At 46.1% G+C, this 21,895-nt stretch overlaps 1 protein-coding gene across 1 annotated transcript in view; it reads right to left on the reverse strand.

The window, feature by feature from the left end:
- Positions 1 to 7,062: 7,062 nt before the first annotated feature.
- BST1 (bone marrow stromal cell antigen 1) overlaps positions 7,063 to 21,895 on the reverse strand; it is a 30,159-nt gene continuing 15,326 nt past the window's right edge. The window contains exons 7-9 of the mRNA XM_061145478.1: positions 20,613 to 20,699; positions 16,474 to 16,533; positions 7,063 to 8,212 (exon numbers count right to left, since the gene is read on the reverse strand). Of these exons, the coding sequence (XP_061001461.1) occupies positions 8,113 to 8,212; positions 16,474 to 16,533; positions 20,613 to 20,699 (247 nt within the window). The 3' untranslated portion in view covers positions 7,063 to 8,112. The remainder of the gene's footprint in view (positions 8,213 to 16,473; positions 16,534 to 20,612; positions 20,700 to 21,895) is intronic.

The raw sequence follows: 21,895 nt of genomic DNA on the forward strand, positions 1-21,895 counted from the left end.
ATTCGAGACATAAGGAGTGAGGCAGCAGGGCACGTCTGGCTTATGGCAAGTCCTTGGTCTGATGGTGCCCAATGGGTGAAAGAGAAAGTCGCTCAGTCATGTCCAACTCTTTGCAACCCATGGACTGTACAGTCCATGGAATTCTCTAGGCCAGAACACTGGAGTGGGTAGCCTTTCCCTTCTTCAGGGGATCTTCCCAACCCAGGGATTGAACCCAGGTCTCCTGCACTGCAGGCCAATTCTTTACCCGCTGAGCCAAGAGGGAAGCCCAGCTGGGCACAGCCTCTCTAAGGCACTGATATCACTCTTACGATTCATAGCCGGGGCCGCACCGTAAACATTCTACATCATTCCAGGTCTTCTTGGGTTTTGTTTCTCTGCCATCTTTCTTGCCATACTCTGCTTACTTAACCCGTCCTGAGCTTGGCCATGTTCCCAGCTCCCTCCGCTCCCTCTCGAGCAGGTGTCCCATCACACCATGGCCCCCAGAGTGTCCTGGATTGAAGGAAGGCATTCACTCTTCCACCAGGTGCCCGAGTGTCTGTTGGGCGTGGAAGTTGGAAAGCATGACCAGAACTTCAGGAGGCCAGGCTCACTGGAGTCCGTGTCCTGAGTCAGGGCAGGCTTGGAAGTCACAACGGGTCCAACACCTTAGGTCCGAAAAAGCTGTGGAGCAAATCTAGGATCAACAACAGAGAACAATCATTTACTCACGGGGATTGCTACTGAGCATCTTTTTAAAATTTATCGTCCCATTCTTTCTGGTTGCACTAGGTCTTCATTGCTGCGAGGGCTTTCCCTAGCTGCACAGGATGGGGGCGACTCTTCCCCGCAGTGCACAGGCTTCTCGTTGTGCTGGCTTCTTTGGTTGTGGAGCACAGGCTATAAGCTCCTGGGCTTCAGTAGTTGCAGTATTTGGGCTCAGTAGTTGAACACAGATTGAACTCATCATGTCCCTGCATTGGCAGGCTGTTCTTATCCACTGTTCAGTTCAGTTCAGTCACTCAGTCGTGTCCGACTCTTTGCGACCCCATGAACCGCAGCACGCCAGGCCTCCCTGTCCATCACCAACTCCCAGGGTTCACCCAAACCCATGTCCATCGAGTCGGTGATGCCATCCAACCATCTCATCTTCTGTTGTCCCCTTCTCCTCCTGCCCTCAATCTTCCCCAGCATCAGGGTCTTTTCAAGTGAGTCAGTTCTTCACATCAGGTGGCCAAAGTATTGGAGTTTCAGCTTCAGCTCAGTCCTTCCAATGAACACCCAGGACTGATCTCCTTTAGGATGGACTGGTTGGATCTCCTTGCAGTCCAAGGGACTCTCAAGAGTCTTCTCCAACACCACAGTTCAAAAGCATCAGTTTTTTGGCGCTCAGCATTCTTCACAGTCCAACTCTCACATCCATACATGACTACTGGAAAAACCATAGCCTTGACTAGAGGGACCTTTGTTGGCAAAGTAATGTCTCTGCTTTTTTATATGCTGTCTAGGTTGGTCATAACTTTCCTTCCAAGGAGTAAGCATCTTTTAATTTCATGGCTGCAATCCACTGTACCACCAGGGAAATCATTCTGAGCAACTTTTAGGTGTCAAGCACTGGGCCAGAGGCTGAAGATACAATGAGCAGAGTTAACCCCATCCCTGAATGGCTGCTGCTGCTAATGCTAGTGACTTTCCTGATTAGGACATCTGGTGTCTGTTCTGATTGGTCAGGCCGTGTGACACAGTGATGGTTAATTATTTTTCATGCCACCTCTAGTCCCTGTTGGCTCAGCTAGTAAAGAATCCGCCTGCAATGTGGGAGACCTGGATTCTATTTCTGGGCAGGGAAGATTCCCTGGAGGAGGGCATGGCAACCCACTCTAATAGTCTTGCCTGGAGAATCCCCATGGACAGAGGAAGCTGGTGAGCTACAGTCCACGGGGTCGCAAAGAGTCGGACACGACTCAGCGACTAAGCACAGCACAGGTCCCTGGGCTTTTGAGAGGACAGATACAGATGTTAATCAATATTGATATTGACAAATGTATAATTACAAAGTAAAATAAGGAAAAGAACTTGGAACTTGACCTAGACGGGGAACGGAGGTCAGGGAAAGCTTCGGGGAGGAAGCGAGCCTTGAGCTGAGATCCAAACGGTGGGCAGGAGATAAACGGCAAAGACGTAGGTGAGGAGCAGAGGGTCAGAGCATTGTGAGCACAGAGGGACAGCCAGACTGCTTTGTGGGTGGAGTTGACTCTTCTAAGGAGAAGGGGTAAAATGCAGGATTGGTGAGCTGTGACGTGTTCTGAGTGGACTTGGGCATTAGTGCCTGCTGTGTTCTAAATGTTTGTGTCCCCCCACCCCCAGACTCATTCCCAAAACATTAAAATCCTAACGCCTGAAGTGATGGTTTGGGGACATGTAAGCCTTGAAGGTGGAGCCCCAACACACGGGATTAGTGTCTTAGAGGCTCCAGAGAGAGCCCTAGCTCCCCCTTCCATGTGAGGAGACAGCAGGAATGCTCTGGCTTATCTACCAGGTTGAGGACCCTCACCAGAACACTTTTCTGCTACCTTGATCTTGGGCTGCTCAGCCTCCAGCACTATGAGAAATAAATTTCTGCAGTTTTTAAGTTACCTGGTGCGGTGCCTGTGGTAAAGAACCCACCTGCCAATGCAGGAGACCTAAGAGATGTAGCTTCAATCCCTGGGTCAGGAAGATCCACTGGAGGAGGAAATGGCAGCCCACTCCAGTATTCTTGCCTGGAGAATCCCACGGAGGGAGAATCCCTCCTCCCACGGAGGAGCCTGGCGGGCTACAGTCCATAGGGTCTCAAAGAGTTGGACACGACTGAAGCGACTTGGTGTGTACCCAGTCTATAATATTTAGCTATAGCAGCAGCCCAAATGGACTAAGGCAGTAATCTTTATTTTCGATGGGGGAAGGATGGGACAGTTAGTGAGATTCATTTAAGAAGAGATGGTGGTTCAAAGCACGAGCAGCTGAAGTGTAAAGTGATGGATTTACCACTGCGGTCCACCACCGCAGGTTAGAAAGAAAGCGTACAGCAAGAGGCAGCAGGAAGTTGCCTAGGCCAGACAATCCAGTCCATCTAACTCTGTCCATGTTGCCGAGAGCTGCCGTTTCACATAAGAACGCCCTCCTTCATCACTGAGATACCTCATCAGCAACGGGAGGGGATTCTAGAGGAGCAAGGATACAGGTATATGAATGGCTAAGTCCCTTCACTATTTACCTGAAACTGTCATAACGCTGTTAACCAGCTGTACCCCAATTCAAAATAAAAAGTTAAAAAATAACAACAATAACAACCTCATAAGCTTCCCAAATGTGCAGACGTGGTGAGCCAAGGCATCCCTCCCCTTCGCCTTTGGCTGGGGAGGGCTTCAGTTAGAGTTGGGAGCTTGTCAGTCAGGATTCTCAGCTGCAAACAACAGAATCCACTCCAGCTTAAGCAGAAAGCACTCATATTAATAGTCTCCAGGAAAGCCAGGGAATGGAGCTTCCAGACTATGCCACCCTGGTGGTGGTGTTGGTTTGGCTGCTAAGTAGTGTCCAACTCTTTGAGACTCCAAGGACTGTAGCCTGCCGGGCTCCTCTGTCCATGGGATTCTCCAGGCAAGAATACTGGAGTGGGTTGCCAATTCCTTCTCCAGGGGATCTTCCCGACCCAGGAATCAAATCCAGGTCTCCTGCATTGCAGGCAGATTCTTTCCCAACTGAACTACCATGGAAGCAACCTGGAGCCACATCCAAATTAGCAATGTCCATCCACCCAGCAGAGCCATTGAGCTCAGTCACAGCAACCTGCATCACCCGAGACACCAGTAGCGCCCCACCCTTGATGCCTTTCCCTTCTAATGAGGCTAAATCTCCAGCCACATCTCCACATCCACCTCTCTTTCCCCTGAAGAAAAGTCTCATGCATGAGTACCTGGCCAGTGAGTACAAGTCACGTGTCTGCACCCTGGCTTCAAGGGAGACTGGGAAACCCTGCTACTAGCTTCTTGCTTGGGGACGTGGGACTTAGAAGGTAAAAAATTTCCCAGGCACGTGAAATATGATCAGGAGGTGCCAACAGGGGTGTTTTCAGCTCCCATTAAACACTGGAATGTATATGTTCAGTCACTCAGTCGTGTCTGACTCTTTGCAACCTTATGGACTGTAGCCTGCCAGGCTCCTCTGTCTATGGATTCTCCAGGCAAGAATGCTGCAGTGGGTTGCCATTTTCTACTCCAAGCACTGGAAGCCTGTAGCCAAGTCTGCTTTGTTTTCCAAGACTGAATACAGTCAGAGCCTCTATCACCTGTTTCTTACATATTAACAGGGCCACCTTAGACAGACCAAGATGCACTCTGTCTCAGAATGCTTTCCTTCCACTCAGGACCAGCTACATAATCTGCAGGTCCCAGTGAAAAATTAAAGTGCTGAGTTCCTTATCCAAAAATTAAGGATTTAAAGACAGAGCCGTTAGACCAAGCATGGGCCTCTCTGAGCATGCGTCCTTGTGTAACTGCATGGATCGCAATGTCTGTCTTTCCTTCTGGTTGACTAGATTTATGTTGTTTGGACACTTGTCTAACCTACTGTTTCTGGACACAGTGAGAAGAGGTGGTAACTCAAGTGATAATCCTCAGTAATAAGATGCCTGGTAAGGTCTGGACCCATCTGGAAACCTACCAAAGTTCATTGGGTAGGGAAGGGAGGTATCATAAAATTCTGGGACCTACACAAAGAAGGACAAAGGGCGAATGCCGAAGCTGAACTAGGAACAAAAGTCGCTTTGGCAAGCTTGCTCTCTTCATAATGCTGTTACTTCTTGTCACGGGATGTGGGTTGTTATGGTGAGTGAACTGGGACAGAAGTGTGAAACACTACACAGAAGGTTTTCTTTCTTTCTTCTTTCTTTCTTTCCTTTTGTCTCTTTCTTCTATAAAACTTTGGTCAGATGTATTCTCCAGAGCTAAAGTAAGACATCCATAACCTGGTATTTCATGACAAAGGATACATGCATTCAACATTTCTATAAAAAGAAAAAAACACCTCAAGATTCAACCATCCATACCAGGCTTCTCCAAAACCCATGGGGCCTCAGCTATGGAAAGTAAAAAAACACCTTGACGCTGGTAATACCTCATGCTCATCTGCACACGTGGAAGGATTCGAGCTATAAGTCTAATTCCCACCTACAGGGCTCAGGTGGTCTGAATAGGAGTCCAATAATGTCCGCTCTGGGAAGGAGTGATAGAAGGCATGTTACCCTGACAAGTGTCCTTAAGTGTGCTGAGGTGAGGAGGAGAGATGCAAGTGGAGAAAAAAGGGGAGCCCAGTTTGAGACAAGAGAGATTATTTCTCGTGTCAAAGTATAAGCAAAAACATAAACAGTAGGTGGAGTGTAGGGCTGGAGATCTAAGAAGACTGAGAAAGTGGAAACAGGAAGCGGGAGTGAGTTCAGAGGTTTCTAGAACAGAATCCAAGCTTTTTGGTTTGTTTTGTTAACATTCCTGGGGACTCATTTAGTGCAGCAGATGGGAAGGCACGCCAACTCGAGTCAATCCACCCAGCTGTAACACTTCCCCTCCATGACTAACTGGGCGACCTTGAAAAAAGTGATTTAACCTTATCAAGCCTTGATTTTTTTCATCTGCAAAGATTAGATAGTAATGGGGATGAGATACTATGAGAGAGTAATGAGGAGAGTAATGAGAATTATATGAATTATTAAAGTAGATAACAATGACTGGTTTTTGGTAAGAATTCAAGAAATACTAGGTATGGTGATGGTGATGATATTGAAGCTTACGAAGACGGTGATGATGATGGTGATAAAGCTGACTGATATTGATGGTCAAGGAACCTGGCCTCTCCTGAACCCTGGAGTGAGCACGATGGGGAGGGGTGGATGAGGGTGTGGACCCCACGAGAGAGGGGTAGTGGTGGGCGATGAGGAGGAGCCAGGGAAGAAAGAGACGGGCAGCACAGGGAGCTGACTAGGAGACCTGTGATCACTGCCAGTGAGACAGGCCCGGGGCAGCATCTCAGCTGCTCTCTAGAGACGCACGACGTTGAACTGTAAACACATGTTATACACCATGACCGTCAGACTCTGGGCAAGGGTTTACAAAAAATGGAGTGGAGTCAGGAGGAAGACAGAGCCCTGCTCTCAGGTGAGCACATTCGAGGACCAGCTCTGCCTGCGATGGGCAGTTCTTTTTCTCTCCGCAGAAATGACAGAAAATGAAAGCTCCCATTACCACTTGTGGGCACCGGGGCATCAGATTACGCTGGTTCTCACATCTGAACCTCCCACACCCGATCTCTGCGAAAAAAATAAGGAGCAAGAATGGAGAAGTGTTCGTGACAACTTCTGGTTTTGTTTTCCTCTTCTAGAAATGTTGTGTTTTGCGTTAAATGACCAGACACAGAGGCAGGTTTATTTTTCTTTTCCTGATTAGAAAAGGGATGTGAGCTTATTAGAGAAAATTTGGAAAACACAAAAGGTCAAAGGTCAAGAATAGGAATCACTGAAAAGACCATTCTGCAGTGGTTACTGCTCTGCATTTGTGCTTCTTTTCGATCCTTGGGTCAGGAAGATCCTCTGGAGAAGGAAATGGCAACCCACTCCAGTGTTCTTGCCTGGAGAATTCCACAGACAGAGGAGCCTGACAGGCTATAATCCATGGGGTTGCAAAGAGTCAGACATGACTGAGTGACTAACATTTCCTTTCATTCATTTTGTTGTTCAGTTCCTAAGTCGTGCCTATTTGTGACCGTGGACTGCAGACACCAGGCTTCCCTGTCTTTCACCATCTCCCGGAGTTTGCTCAAATTCATGTCGAGGCGGTGACACCATCCAACCATCTCATCCTCTGTCGTCCCCTTCTCCTCCTGCCTTCAATCTTTCCCAGCATCAGTGTCTTTTCCAATGAGTCAACTCTTCGCGTCAGGTGGGCAAAGTATTGGAGCTTCAGCTTCTGCATCAGTCCTTCTAGTGAATATTCAGGATTGATTGGTCTGATTCATTCATTTAAGTATGTATAGGTAATACACACACACTGATGTGTTACATTTGTATTTTATTTGACAAATGGATCATATGAGAAACAATTTTATGCCCTACGTCTTATACTTATCATTGACATTTTTTATATGGCATGAAATGTTCTTTGAAAATAGTTTATATACAATGAAATGACTCCTTTGCAGGCAATTCTGAAAAAAACTGGAAGGAGAGTTGACAAACACATAGATTCCTGTTACCACCACCACAGGCAAGACCCAGAACCATCTGTCACGCCCATGAAAGCCCCTGCAGGGCTCCTTTTTAGTTACTGCCTTCTCCTGTCTTAACGCTGAGGCTGAAAAGTACTCCATTCCTATAATTTTGCTTTTTTCAGAATGTCCTGTAAATAGAATTATATAGTACGTAGCCTTTTGGTCTGGCTTCTTTCACTTGGCACAATGCAATTGAGACTGACTCACACAGCTTCATTTATCCATAGCTGGTCACTTTTTATTGCTGTGTAGTATTCCACTGTACAAGGTTAGCACCTCCATTCACTGGATGAAGGACAGCTGGACTGATAAGCATGACTTTTCCTATTTGAATGATATCCCATCCTACAGATATACTAAACCATATGCAAAGAGTTCCCTATTATTAGAATTTTTAGTTCCCCCTCATTATAAATAACCATTAAATGGACATCTTCATACATAGCTCTTTGCCTGCCAAACATCTTTGAATATGAAGATTCAACAAACAGGCAGTATGCCCTGCTGGTGGTATAAGAATATATGAAAATATATACACAGTTGTACTAAAATTTTCTTAAAATGTTTGCTTACGTAAAAGTCTGTGTCTCGGTGCGTTGTATTATGAAAACAAGAAAATAATAACTAACTTTGCTCTAATGCAGTTGCTTTTAACCAGCTAAATAGAACTAGATATTGCCGAAATCCTGTATATCACTCACAATCATTTCAGAACATTGCTCTCCCAGCAGGAAGCTTCTTTAGACAACGGAACCACTTGGTGTATACAGAACAAGGATGACTGGGCAAGGGCAGGTCTGCGGGCCACTTAGGGCAGCAAAACTGAGTTTCTAGTTACATCTGAGCAACTGAAGTGAAAGCTGCTAAGAGAGGAAAGATGAAGTAGGCACCTTGTTCTGCAAAAAAGGCTTCCCTTTGAGTAGATGCTGCTGCCCTGCAAATTAAAAAGAAAACAGAAAAAAAAAAAAGTCAGTATTGATGGGTGACACCTACTTTTGAAAATACACATGCACCCTGCAGGAAACTCTAAATAGTACAGAAAGGGACTTCCCCAGTGGTCCAGTGGTTAAGAATCCGCCTGCCAACGCAGGGGACACAGGTTGGATCCCTGCTCCGGGAAGATCCCACATGCCGTGGGGCAGCTATGACCGTGAGCCACAACCACTGAAGCCTAAGAGCCACAACTGGAGAGTGATCCCCCTTCTCCACAACTAGGGAAAGCCCACGCACAGCAGGAAGACCCAGCAGAGCCAAAAATAAGAAACAAATTCAAGATAAATAAATAGCACAGAAATTCACAAAGTGAAAAGTAAAAGCTCCTTTGTTGTTCAGTCCCTAAGTCATGTCCGACTCTTTGCGACCCCATGGACTGGGGCCCGCCAGGCGGATTCTCCAGGCAAGAATCCTGGAGTGGTTTGCCATGCCCTCCTCCAGGGGATCTTCCCCACCCAGGCCTCCCTATTCCCACTTTGCATAGAGATAATTCTTGATAGTTTGAGCTGTCCTCTCAGGACACTCCCACATGCATGCACATATATTAACACATCCTTTCATCTAAGCACAAATGGAATCTACAGTTTGCTTCTTCACCCAACATGACATCTTGGACATGCTTCTATACTGGTACCTATGGAAGTACTCATCCTTCCTCCTGGGTGAATTCTGATTGTAAGGATGCACCATAAAGTTACCCAAGTTCAGTAATATCTACTGATGGGTATTACACCATTAGAGTTTAACTGGTGATGAAAAACCAGTTATGACATAAAGACATTGAGAGAGGCTCTGGCCAAAATCGGGATTGTGGCCATAGTGATTAGGATCTGACCTCCAGATTTTTAAAAACAGAACTAATGAATTCCTTGAAAGCAATCAAAGGTAATGTTTTTAAAATCATGAGACAATCTGACGTCTTTATTCCCTGGCTCTACTACTAGTGGCTTACTGTTGCTTACTCCACGTGAGGGCTGACCACCCCTTTTTCCGCTGAAGGAATCTCCAGCAGTCCACAAAAGTGTACTATGGCTCTGCCTGCTGGACATTTTCTATAACTGCAACCTGATTCAGATCCTCTTCTAGACTTCGTTCATTCAAAACTGATTAGTTTTTGCTTTTAAATAATTAACCTATTAAGACAGAGATAAACTTATTCTTACTTTTTAAGAAAGTAAAATAATACAGAACTAAGCACAGTAGTAATGGGTCTCCCGTCACCTTTTCCCAGTTCTCACTCCCTCCCCTAGAAGGAATAATCACTGTTAGTTTATCGTCTCAGATCCATTTCTACCATTTACATTCAATATCATGCACAAACAGAAATATGGTTTTGTTTTCTTTCACTTTACATGTTTGGGTCCACTTTCTCCGCACTGACTTGTCACACGTTTAGCTTAAGCTTTTCAGGCCAATGTGGGGTTGTGCTTGAGGACAGCATTTATGCAGAGGGAAAAACACATTACTTGCAGTTACTTTGGTTTTAAAAATTAATTCTAGCTATTAAGTTAATAAATTCAAAATCTTGACTTTCCCATACACTTTTTCTATTTAATTTATGAATAGTCTTGTTCTAATTTAAAAGCCAAATGAACTCTGATAATAACTTCTAAGGGGACTTCAAAATTATTCTAATTCCCAGGACATTTTAAGCTCAAGTTATTTTAGGTTAGATTATTTTAAACTTACATTTTAAAATATTACATTTTCTTTATAAAATATTGTTAAGTGACTTCGAGTGAGCATAATCTTCTCAAATACTTGATGCTAGTAAATTTAACAAATGTATAAACTTTAATCTTAATTCTCTTAAACATTCCAGTACTGATTTAAAGAACGGGGGAGCCTGGCATGCTGCAGTCCATGGGGCCACAAAGAGTCAGAGACAACTTAGCAAATGAAAAGAAACAACGACTGATTTAAAAAAGTAAAAGTCTCTTATAACTTTCAACTAAAAATCCTAAGTCTACAGCCCAGGTTGGATGCATGAGACAAGTGCTCAGGGCTGGTGCACTGGGAAGACCCAGAGGGATGGGATGGAGAGGGAGGTGGGAGGGGGGATCGGGATGGGGAACACATGTAAATCCATGGCTGATTCATGTCAGTGTATGGCAAAAACCACTACAATATTGTAAAGTAATTAGCCTCCAACTAATCAAAATAAATGAAAAAAAAAGGAAAAAAAATCAGTTATTTAAAAGTTAAATTTATATTGATATCGCAGGGCTATTCCAAGAGTTATTCTTACATGCCAAATCCTCTAAAATGTTATAAATAAGTTAAATATCAGAAAAATACAGATTGTTACTAAACTTACCACAAAAGTAATATAAGTTGGCTTTATATCAACAACTGCTCGTTTGATTCTGAATTTCTTCAGATGAAAAGTCCTTTTCTCCACTATTCCTAAGCAAGTGAAATTTGCTCTCCTACCTCTGTGACCTAGGGCCAGGCTGGAGTAGGGGAATACATTTTGAACATTAAACTGGGGCCAAGATGAGAAATCTGATTTTCTCCTTTGAACCCTGCCTGACACAGCACGCCCTTATGTCAGTAACACGAATATGTCTGCTTCCTCGTAGCCTCACCAATCCTGCAGATTATCCATTATCCACTGAATTTTTGGCCATTAACTTATAAGTCAATAAGATTGTTTACTCCACATTTCTTACTTTAGTTGTTTGTGAGAATTTTTCCGCATTGTTACACGGTTTTGCACCACCCCCAGCTTTATGGAGGTATAACCGACATACACCGTCTACTCTTTCCCTAACTTGTTTTTTAAACAGATGCCCGTGTGTGTTACAGACTTTGCTGCAGCACATCTACCGCGCCCATGCGCCCAGGGCGCGTGCTCCTCAGCAAGAAGAGGCCCCCACAGCAAGTCCTGCTCGCCGCAACCAGAGCAGCCCAGGTGCAGTGACAAAGACCCAGTGCAGCAAAGAAGCTGGTTAATTAATTTAAAATATATTTTTAAAGTGCACCACTGGGAAGATCCCCTGGAGAAGGAAATGGTAACCCACTCCAGCACTCTTGCCTGGGAAATCCCAAGGACAGAGAAGCCTGGTGGGCTACAGTCCATGGGGCTGAGGACAGCTGGACACGGCTCAGCACACATGCTGGGCTGTCTGTCTGCTAGGCTTCCAGTCTCTGCTTCCGTGACCACAGGGCCTTCTGCTCCTCTTGAACCAAGCCTCCTCTGACTCCCTCTTGTCAGGACACTTACATTACACACAAGGCCCACCGGGACAGTCCAGAACTACCTCCCCATCTCAAGATCCTTACGTTCTTACATCTGCAAAGCCTTTTTTGTAACATAAAGTAAAATCCACTCATTCCAGGGATTAGGACCCGCACATCTTTAGATGCATGACTCGGCCCAACACAGAGCGTAGATTCAGGAGTCCCGTTTGGGATGTGCTGCCTTTGAGATATCTATTCAGCAGAGAAAGGAGGCTGGATTTCATTCTCAGGAGAGGAAAGTGAAGACCCAGGCCCTCGTTTATGCTTTCCCTTCCTGTGAGAGGCCTCAAAAACACGCATGCCTAATTCACAGGGAGTAACGAGCAGAGCACTGCAGGGAGGGCCTTAACCTCGCCAGCCACTCCACGGACACATGCAGGTACTGGTCATGTGAAACTCTTTGTTTCCTTCATTGCCATTCCATTAACGGTAGTGTGTATACAAGCCAATCCCAATTTCCCAATTCATTACCCCCGCCTTCCCCCACCATGTCCACACACGTCCATTCTCTGCATCTGTGTCTCTATTCCTGCCCTGCAAACGGGTTCATCTGTACTGTTTTTCTAGATTCCACAATATATGCATCAAAATACGATATTTGTTTTTCTCTTTTTGACTTATGGTCAAGAAGTACATGAAAACATGCTCAACATCACTGATTGTTAGAGAAATGCAGATCAAAACTACAATGAGGTATCACTTCACACCAGTCAGAAGGGCCATCCTCAAAAACTCTACAAGCAATAAATGCTGGAGAGGGTGTGGAGAAAAGGGAACCCTCTTGCACTGTTGGTGGGAATGCAAACGAGTACAGCCACTATGGAAGACGGTATGAAGATTCCTTTAAAAACTAGGAATAAAACTACCAGACGATCCAGCACTCCCACTACTGGGCACATACCACAATTCTAAAAGACACATGCAACCCAGTGGTCACCACAGCACTATTTACAATAGCTAGGCCATGGAAGCAACCTAGACGTCCATTGACAGATGAATGGATAAAGAAGTTGTGTTACATATATACAATAGAATATTACTCAGCCATGAAAAAGAAGGCATTTGAGTCAGTTCTAATGAGGTGGATGAACCTAGAGCCTGTTACACAGAGTGAAGTAAGTCAGAAAGAGAAAAACGACTATCATATATTAACACATATGTATGAAATTTAGAAAGATGGTACCGAGGAACCTATTTTCAGGACAGCATGGATATGCAGACACAGTGAAGAGACTTGTGGACACGGCAGGGAAGGGGAGGGGGGACGAACCGGGAGAGTGGCACGGAAACAGATGCATCAGCAGAGGTAAAACAGACAGCCAGCAGGAACTTACTATGTGAGGAGCTCACATCCGGGGCTCTGTGACCACCTGGAGGTGTGCGAGGGGGTGGGAGGTGGGACGGAGGCTCAAGAGGGCGGGGACATACGTATATCTATGGCTGATTCACACTGACGTACGGCAGGAATCAACGCAATATTGTAAAGCAATTATCTTCCAATTAAAAATAAGTAACTTTTCTGAAAAGGCAAGTAAATAAATGAAAATAAGACCGAATAAAAAACAAACAGATGAACAAACTCACATCTGTGTCTGGTAACATAGGTGTGTACTGAGATGTTTGGGCAAAAATGGACCAAAATGCTGACAGAAATTACTTAGAGGAAATGGGAGTAGAGGAAAAGAAATCATCTTGTCCATTAGCAGACGAATGGATAAGGAAGTTGTGGTACATATACACAATGGAATATTACTCAGCTATAAAAAAAGAATGCATTTGAGTCAGTTCCAGTGAGGTGGATGAAACTGGAGCCTATTATACAGAGTGAAGTAAGTCAGAAAGAGAAACACCAATACAATATATTAATGCATATATATGGAATTTAGAAAGACGGCAACGACAACCCTGTATTCAAGACAGCAAGAGACACAGATGTAAAGAACAGACTTTTGGACTCTGGGAGAAGGCGAGGGTGGGACAATATGGGAGAAGAGCATTGAAACATGTGTATTACCATATGTAAAACAGATGCCCAGTGCAAGTTCATGGCATGAAGGAGGGCACTCAAAGCTGGTGCTCTGGGACAACCCAGAGGGATGGGGTGCGGAGGGAGGGGGAAGGGGGGTCAGGACACCTGTACACCCACGGCTGATTCATGTTGATGTATGGCAAAATGACCACAATATTGTAATTAGCCTCCAATTAAAATAAATTGTGAGAGCTGGACTGTGAAGAAAGCTGAGCGCTGAAGAATTGATGCTTTTGAACTGTGGTGTTGAAGAAGACTCTTGGGAGTCCCTTGGACTGCAAGGAGATCCAACCAGTCCATCCTAAAGGAGATCAGTCCTGGGTGTTCATTGGAAGGACTGATGCTGAAGCTGAAACTCCAATACTTTGGCCACCTCATGTGAAGAGTTGAGTCATTGGAAAAGACCCTCATGCTGGGAGGGATTGGGGGCAGGAGGAGAAGGGGATGACAGAGGATGAGATGGCTGGATGGCATCACCGACTCGATGGACATGAGTTTGAGTAAACTCTGGGAGTTGGTGATGGACAGGGAGGCCCTGTCCCTGGCAATCATGAGGTTGCCAAGAGTCAGACATGACTGAGCAACTGAACTGAACTGAAAATAAATTAATTTAAAAAAAAGAAATCATCATATTCACTGTTAATAATAGACTTCCCTGGTGGCTCAGACGGTAAAGTGGGAGACCTGGGTTCGATCCCTGGGTCGGGAAGATCTCCTGGAGGAGGAAATAGCAACCCTCTCCAGTATTCTTGCCTGGGAAATCCCATGGACAGAGGAGCCTCTCAGACTGCAATCCATGGGGTCGCAGAGTCAGACACAACTGAGCAACTTCACTTTCACGTTTGGAAGCAGTCTACATGGCCACCCATGGGTAATGGGCTAAATCATGATATGTGCCACTGCTATATTTAAAGTGGAACCAAAAAAATAAACAAATAAAATAAAAAATAATAATAAAGTGGAACTAACAAGGACCTACCGAACAGCACATGGAACTCTGCTGGTGCTATGTGGCAGCTGGGATGGGAGGGGGGCTTGGGGGAGAAAGGATACATTCATCTGTGAGGCCGAGTCCCTTTGGTGTCCCCCCGAAAATATCACAACATTGTTAACAGGCTATACTCCAAACAAAAAGAGAGTATCTCCCATGTTAAAAAGAGAAAAAAGAATCATGACATACATACAATAGAATACTACAGGAAGGGGATGACATTAAGATACCAATATGTGAAAACAGCAAGCTGCAGAGTCCTGTGTCTGCTATCATTTGTATGAAATGAAAAAGAGAAACGTGTCTGTATCTGTGTGGTTGTGTGTTCTAACAAAGAATAGTCTAGAAGGGCACAAAAGAAACTAGAAACAGTAGTTGCCTCTGGGTAAGGGAATCGGGCTTCCCGGGTGGTGCAGTGGTAAAGAATCCGGCTGCCAATGCAAGAGACGCAAACAATGCGGGTTCCATGCCTAGGTCAGGAAGATCCCCTGGAGAAGGAAACAGCAACCCACTCCAGTATTCTTGCCTGGGAAATCCCATGGACAGAGGAGCCTGGCGGGCTACATGGGGTCGTGGAGTCGGACCCAACTGAACACACCCACACACAGAAACTGAGTAACTAGAAACAGAGGAAGAAAGAGTTTTCACTTTTTCTGCCCTTTTGTAATTTTGAATTTCATTCTATGCACATGCAATATCATTTCAAAAAGTCTAATATGATTTTTTGTGTGTGTGTATTTTTTTTAATTTTTTCATTATTTTTATTAGCTGAAGGCTAATTACTTTACAATATTGTAGTGGTTTTTGCCATACATTGACATGAATCAATATGATTGTAAAATATATCAGGATTAAGAAACGTGAAACTTCGTCAAGGGAAACCTCACCCCTAAAATGGAGTCAGGAGGCCAGAAGGGGGCGCTCTCAGGCAGGGCCAGGCACAACAATTACAGAAGATTTGTCAACTACAGACCTCAAAAGAACCATGGACAGGAACAAAACAGTTAGAGGCCACAGCAGGAAACACGTGCACACCGTCTTCTGTAAGGAACTGACTACCCCAGCAACTCAGCCAAAGAGAAACTGTCATCACCTTTTCTCTGACGGACTTACATTCAAAACACCCCTTCCCAACTTCCTCCTTCTCTATAAAATAACACCCCTCTCCTTCATTTGCTGGGCCTCCCTTGCGGCTCAGCTGGTAAAGAATCCACCTGCAATGTGGGAGACCTGGGTTCGATCCCTGGGTTGGGAAGATCCCCTGGAGAAGGGAAAGGCTACCGCTCTAGTATTGCCTGTAGTTTTTGCTATAGCTTGCTTGTCCCAAACTGCAATTCTTCTACTAGTCCCAAATAAATGAACTTTCTTTAAAAAAAAAAAAAAAAAAAAAAGGCTTTTTTGGTGTGGACCATTTTTCAAGTCTTTATTGAATTTGTTATAATATTGCTTCGGTTGCACGTTTTGGTTTTTAAGCCACGAAGCAAGGGGGGACTCTTAACCCCCCAGCCAAGGATCAAACCCACACCTTTTGCATCGGAAGCCAAGGTCTTAACCACTGGACCACCAGGGAGGTCCCCCCAAATAAACCCACTTTTGCTGGTAAAATAGCTTTCATTTCTGAGGTCCACAGAAGTAAATTTTAAAAGGTGATCCTGCCACCCCAGGCCCAGCCTTTGTGCTGCAGCTGGTGCAGCCGGACTGGACTTGCTCCCATGGGACACGTGGGGGTCAGCTGAGCTGCACGGATGCTCAGCAAACCTTCACTGACCCAGCAGCGCAGAGATGGAGAGCAGGGCAGTGCACAAGTTCCAACCTTACTCTGCAGCCGGGCATTTCATGGAGTGGGCATAAAATGACACTGTGATCCACCAGCGTCCTTTAAATAGTAAGGGCTGGCTGTCTTCAGGAAGCAAGGAAGTTAGGTTAAACATTTACTTACGAACTTAAGGCACAGTCAGGATGAGTGCTGTGTTCCAGACACTGTAGGAGCTTCACTGGTCTGCAAAATGAAAAGAAGTAATATTTAAGGGATGAGGCAAGTGACTTTCCCTCATCATACGTTTATGGGGAACCTGCAACATCCTGGAGACACAAAGTCTCTGACCTTGAAGGACACAGTTTCTTTTCAAAAATATTAGTTGGCATTTGTTGAGCACTTACTATGTACCAGAAAATCTGATTATGTATTAAATATCTCACATAGATGATGTCATTCCCTCCTTACAACAACTGACCAAAGCAGGTACTAAGGAGATCAAACCAATCAATCCTAAAGCAAATTAATCCTGAATATTCACTGGAAGGACTGATGCTAAAGCTGAAGCTCCAATGCTTTGACCACCTGATGCGAAGAGCCAACTCATTGGAAAAGACCCTGATGCTGGGAAAGACTGCAGGCAGGAGGAGAAGAGGGTGGCAGAGGATGAGATAGTTAGACAGCATCACAGACTCAGGGGATATGAATTTGTGCAAACTTTGGGAGATGGTGATGGACAGGGAAGCCTGGCATGGTGCAGTCCATAGGGTTGCAAAGAGTCCAACACACCTGAGCAGCTGAACTGCAACAAATTATCATCTGCTATCTACAGCCGAGAAGGCCGTCCAGAGGAACTTGCCTAAGTTCTTCTCACAGTGTGAGTTGAGGAGCTGAACTTGAACCTCCCCTCCAAAGCCTGGGCATGGAACCACTTCTGTAAAGACGTACAACTTTGCTTGGAAAATCTGTAGACAAGAACTTTGGGCAGAAGGCTGAACTTGAAGCATGTGGGTGATGGCTCGTGCCTCGGCTTCAGGGAAGAAAGCCAACTGCTTGCGCTTGAAAGCAGGACTCCATCCCGGGCCGGGCAGCGGACTTTGAGCTCTATGCTCTGAATCTATGGAAACTACAGACCAACTGGAAAACCAGGCCCCCAGAAGGAAGAGCCCCAGGGCTCTCCATCACCTAGAAGAATACCCTGATTGTCTGCCTAACGGAATAGAACCATACATTCTATTATGCTTATTGGGTATGACCACAGGCCTATAGATAATTGTCCACTGCTAACTAACTAGACTTAAGGCATATGAATCAGGGTTAACTTTGATTGTATCTTTCTTTTCCTTTGTTCAGACTAGTTTCAGGGAATTTGGGGAGGTGGGTCTGTGCATGTACTCTTAGGGTGTATAAGGTTTTCACAGAACTGGTCGGGGTCCCTGGCTGAGAGGAGACCCTGCCTGGGGCCCGCGGTGTAATAACTGCACTCCACTGTCTGCACCGTCCTCCTGAGTGAGTTTGTTTCCGGGAACGCGCGGCTACCACCAGGCGGGAGGATGTGGGTTCCAGGAGAGCCAGGAGGAAGGGAAGAGTAGCGGTGAAGACGGGAGCCTGGTGGCGGTGAGAGGCGGCGCGGAGAGGCTGTCAGCCATCACAGGGCGCCTGGACGGCACTTGGGAAGAACAGGAACGCATTCTGTCTATGGCATGCTACGTGACCCACCCCAGGACTCTCTAGGCCTCAGTGGACACCGTTCAGATACATTTTTTTTTTTTTTTTAAACAAGAGTAGTCTGTTATTGGATTTCCCTGGCAGGCCACTGGTTGCAAATCTGCCTGCCAACGCAGGGGGCACAGATTCGATCCCTGGTCTCGGAAGATTCCACACGGTGCAGGGCTACTAAGCCCGAGCACCCCAACTGCTGAGCCTGCGCTCTGGAGCCCGTGTTTGACAAAGGAAGCCCCAACACTGCAACTAGAGAGCAATGCCCTGCTGGCTGCAATGAGAGAAAGCCGCCTCACAGCAGCAAAGATCCAGCACTGCCAAAAAATAATTAATAATTTTTAAAAAGTAGCTTGGTATTGCTGTCATGCCTCCCCGCTTCTCCCACCAGAATGCACTGAGTTTCACGGAGTGTGGGTCAATACAGTGCAAAGCAGAAAACAGGACACGAGAGGCTTTGAACAAAGACCTTGCCGAAATCTGCAAGACTTGGGGAGAAAGTTCGACCACCGTGGCACAGAGGTCAGTGTCCCCTGAAATTTGATGGGCAGGGGATTCTCACTTACATCTGGGCTTGAGTCTGATCTGTTAACCCTGGTTGTTCACCCTGTGTTAAGCCTGTTGTTATCTCCTCTGATCTCCCAGGAGCAATAAAACCCCAAAACACAGACAGCCCACGGGTGGTACAGAAATGCTAAGCCAGGCATGCAAGGGCGGAGCCTGGGGCCAGCTTAGGTGGGGCAACGTGACTCAGGAAAAGCAGGTTGAGACCTTGAGGCTCACAGCTGTGAGTAGGAAGGCAACCCTGGGCCCCCACTTGACCTGATGACTTGTAAAAAGACAGCCTCCTCGGGGAAGTCCCTGGGCCAAAGCAAAGTGGTCATAACTGTGGGATTTTTAGCCATGCTTTTTATTTCCCCCTATCCCTGAGCTATTTTAGAATCAGAATTGCCTTTTATTTAATTTACAAAAAGCTGATGCTGTAAGAAAGGAGGAATCTTAGAGTAGAAAGAAAAAGGGGAAGCTTCAGGGTCACACAGTGATGGGTTCAAAACTCAGCTGTGTCAGCGAGTGGTGACCTTGGGAAACTTGCTTAACCTCTCTGATCTTTCATTTACCCATTCATGAAAAGGGGATATTTATAGAAAGCAGATATGTATTTATATAAAACAGACAAAACGAATCTATGCTCTTACAAGTCCAGAGAGGGGGATGGGGAGCCTGAAAGGGAGACCAAGGAGAGACCGGAGATGCTGGTTACGCTCTGCCTCTTAATCCCGGTACCCGTATACAGTGACCTGGGGAAAATTCATCCAACTGGATCCTTACAGTTTCTGCTTTTTTCTGAACACAGATTATATTTCCAAAACAAGAGTATGTGCTTTGCATTGTGTTTAAAACAGGGTGATGACAACACCTAATTAACTTCAGAGTCTTCTGAGAGCGTTAGCAATAATAGACGAGGAAAACAGTCCAGCTTCAAGCTGTGGGAAAAGAATAGGCCTATTCTCCTGGGGGGAGGCCTGAGGAGGGGGAGACCCACACTTCTGGGGGCTTTGCTCAGGTGGGAAGGTCACCAGGTCCCTTTTGAGAAGGCCAGAGGGCGGCAGGGCCAGCTGGACAGTCACCGGAGCTGGTAAAGGCTGCAGATGTAACGTGCACCCTGCCGCACTCACAAACCTTCGGAAAAGCCCCTGAGTCACTGAAGTGTTGGACTCCAACCCCTGGGGAAACAAACAGGACTGCAAACACAGGTGCCAATACATAGGAGAAGCAGGAAGCGATAGGTAAGGAATTCCCAGGCCGGGTGAGGGCTTTCAATCGTCCCAGAATTTGAGCCAAACTTACTTACATTTCCAAGAATCAGGAGTACCTTGAAATGATCTCTGACTACATGTATATGAAGTACCTGGCCCATAAAGTCCGTGATAAATGGTAGCTATGATGACTTTTCAGTTGGTCCACAGCCACCAAGTAAGTATCTCAAACTCCCCTTAACACAAATCACGGGTAGTGTGGCATCCAGAGAAGCAAGGGTCACAGTCCCGGGGGGAGGTGACTCCCCATGCAGGGAAGCAAGTGAGGAGGAAACCAGACACTCACAAATGATAAAGGGCTGCAGTCCATCCTGTAAGCTTCCTTAAAAAGGGCTGTGGACAGTGGGTGGGGGCGGGGGGTCCGGGGGAGCTCTAGCCGGAAAGCACCACCAGCGCCCAGATCCAGCGACAACAGGAAGGCACAGTTCCGTGGCCTCTGGGGCTGACCTCTGAAACACTTTTCCAACAGCCCCCTGCTCCTTCTTTGAATCTACGCACTGATAACTGTTGCCGAAGCTGAAGCTCCAATACTTTGGCCACCTGATGTGAAGAGCCGACTCTTTGGAAAAGACCCTGATGCTGGGAAAGATGGAAGGCAAACAGAGAAGGGTGCAGCAGAGGATGAGAGGGCTAGACAGTGCCACAGACTCGAGGGGCATGCATCTGAACAAGCTCCAGGAGACAGTGAAGGACACGGAAGCCTGGCCTGCTGCAGTCAGTCCATGGGGCTGCAAAGCGTCGGACACGACTGAGCGACCGAACAACGGATTACAATCTGCCACCTACAGGTAGTCATTGATACAGCTGTACTGGAAACCCATCTTGTCCAGCCTGTCTTCCAGGAGCTTCACGCTGCCTTCTCCACAGGATTCCCTGAAACGCAAACAGACACACACACATAAAAGAAGCTGTTTCCGTGTTAATGAAAAGTTATCCTGGCCACGCGCTACTGAGATCTACTCCTCCCTGGAGAAATACGTGGCAGATTCTCTGAACCCAGCAGTGTTGCGAGCACTCGAGCCACCGCTCCCACGTGGAGATGCTCTGAAACTTAAGTTCAGTTCAGTTCAGTTCAGTCGCTCAGTCGTGTCCGATTCTTTGCGATCCCATGAATCACAGCACGCCAGACCTCCCTGTCCATCACAAACTCCCGGCGTTTACTCAAACTCATGCCCATCGAGTTGGTGATGCCATCCAGCCATCTCATCCTCTGTCATCCCCTTCTCCTCCTGCCCCCAATCCCTCCTAGCATAAGGGTATTTTCCAGTGTGTCAACTCTTCGCATGAGGTGGCCAAAGTATTGGAGTTCCAGCTTCAGCATCAGCCCTTCCAATGGACACCAGGTCCTTCAGGATGGACTGGTTGGATCTCCTTGCAGTCCAAGGGACTCTCAAGAGTCTTCTCCAACACCACAGTTCAAAAGCATCAATTTTTCGGTGCTCAGCTTTCTTCCAAAGCCTGCGACTCACGCATATCCATCCCCAGGCCCGCGCCAGCTCATGCAGCAGTGGACCGCAGGGCGCAGCCCAGCCGCAGCGCACACGCCGCGCTGGGCTCGGGCTCCGAGCAAGCTGACTGCCCCCTTATCCAACCCACAGTTAATTAAGTCAATTTTCAGATGGAAATAGAAAATACATACAAAGTCAAAAAATATTAGAAAACTCAAATAAACAAAAGGGGGGCCTAAATCTCACATCACTGGCGATAACTGCTGCTAACATGATGATGTACATCACTTTAGACTTTTTAAACCTATTTATTCCGATGAGACTGAAAACGGAACAACCCATTTCTGCTGCTCAATGCGTGTTTAATCTGCGTTTGCCCAGGTCTGTGTGTCCACGTATGTACCTCTTTGCCATTATTTTTTAAAATTCCTGCTTGGGCTCCTTTTTACAGTCGGACCATAATTCATAAAAAGCAGTCCCCTGTTGTTAAAGGTTCAGCCCTACATTTCAGTGTCATTGACACTACATGGATACATATACATGTATGGCTGAGCCCCTTCGCTGTTCAGCTGAAATTATCACAACACGTAATCGGCTACGTACCCCAATACAAAATAAAAA

The sequence above is a fragment of the Dama dama genome, chromosome 6 (assembly GCF_033118175.1).
Source record: "Dama dama isolate Ldn47 chromosome 6, ASM3311817v1, whole genome shotgun sequence".
Taxonomy (NCBI): domain Eukaryota; kingdom Metazoa; phylum Chordata; class Mammalia; order Artiodactyla; family Cervidae; genus Dama; species Dama dama.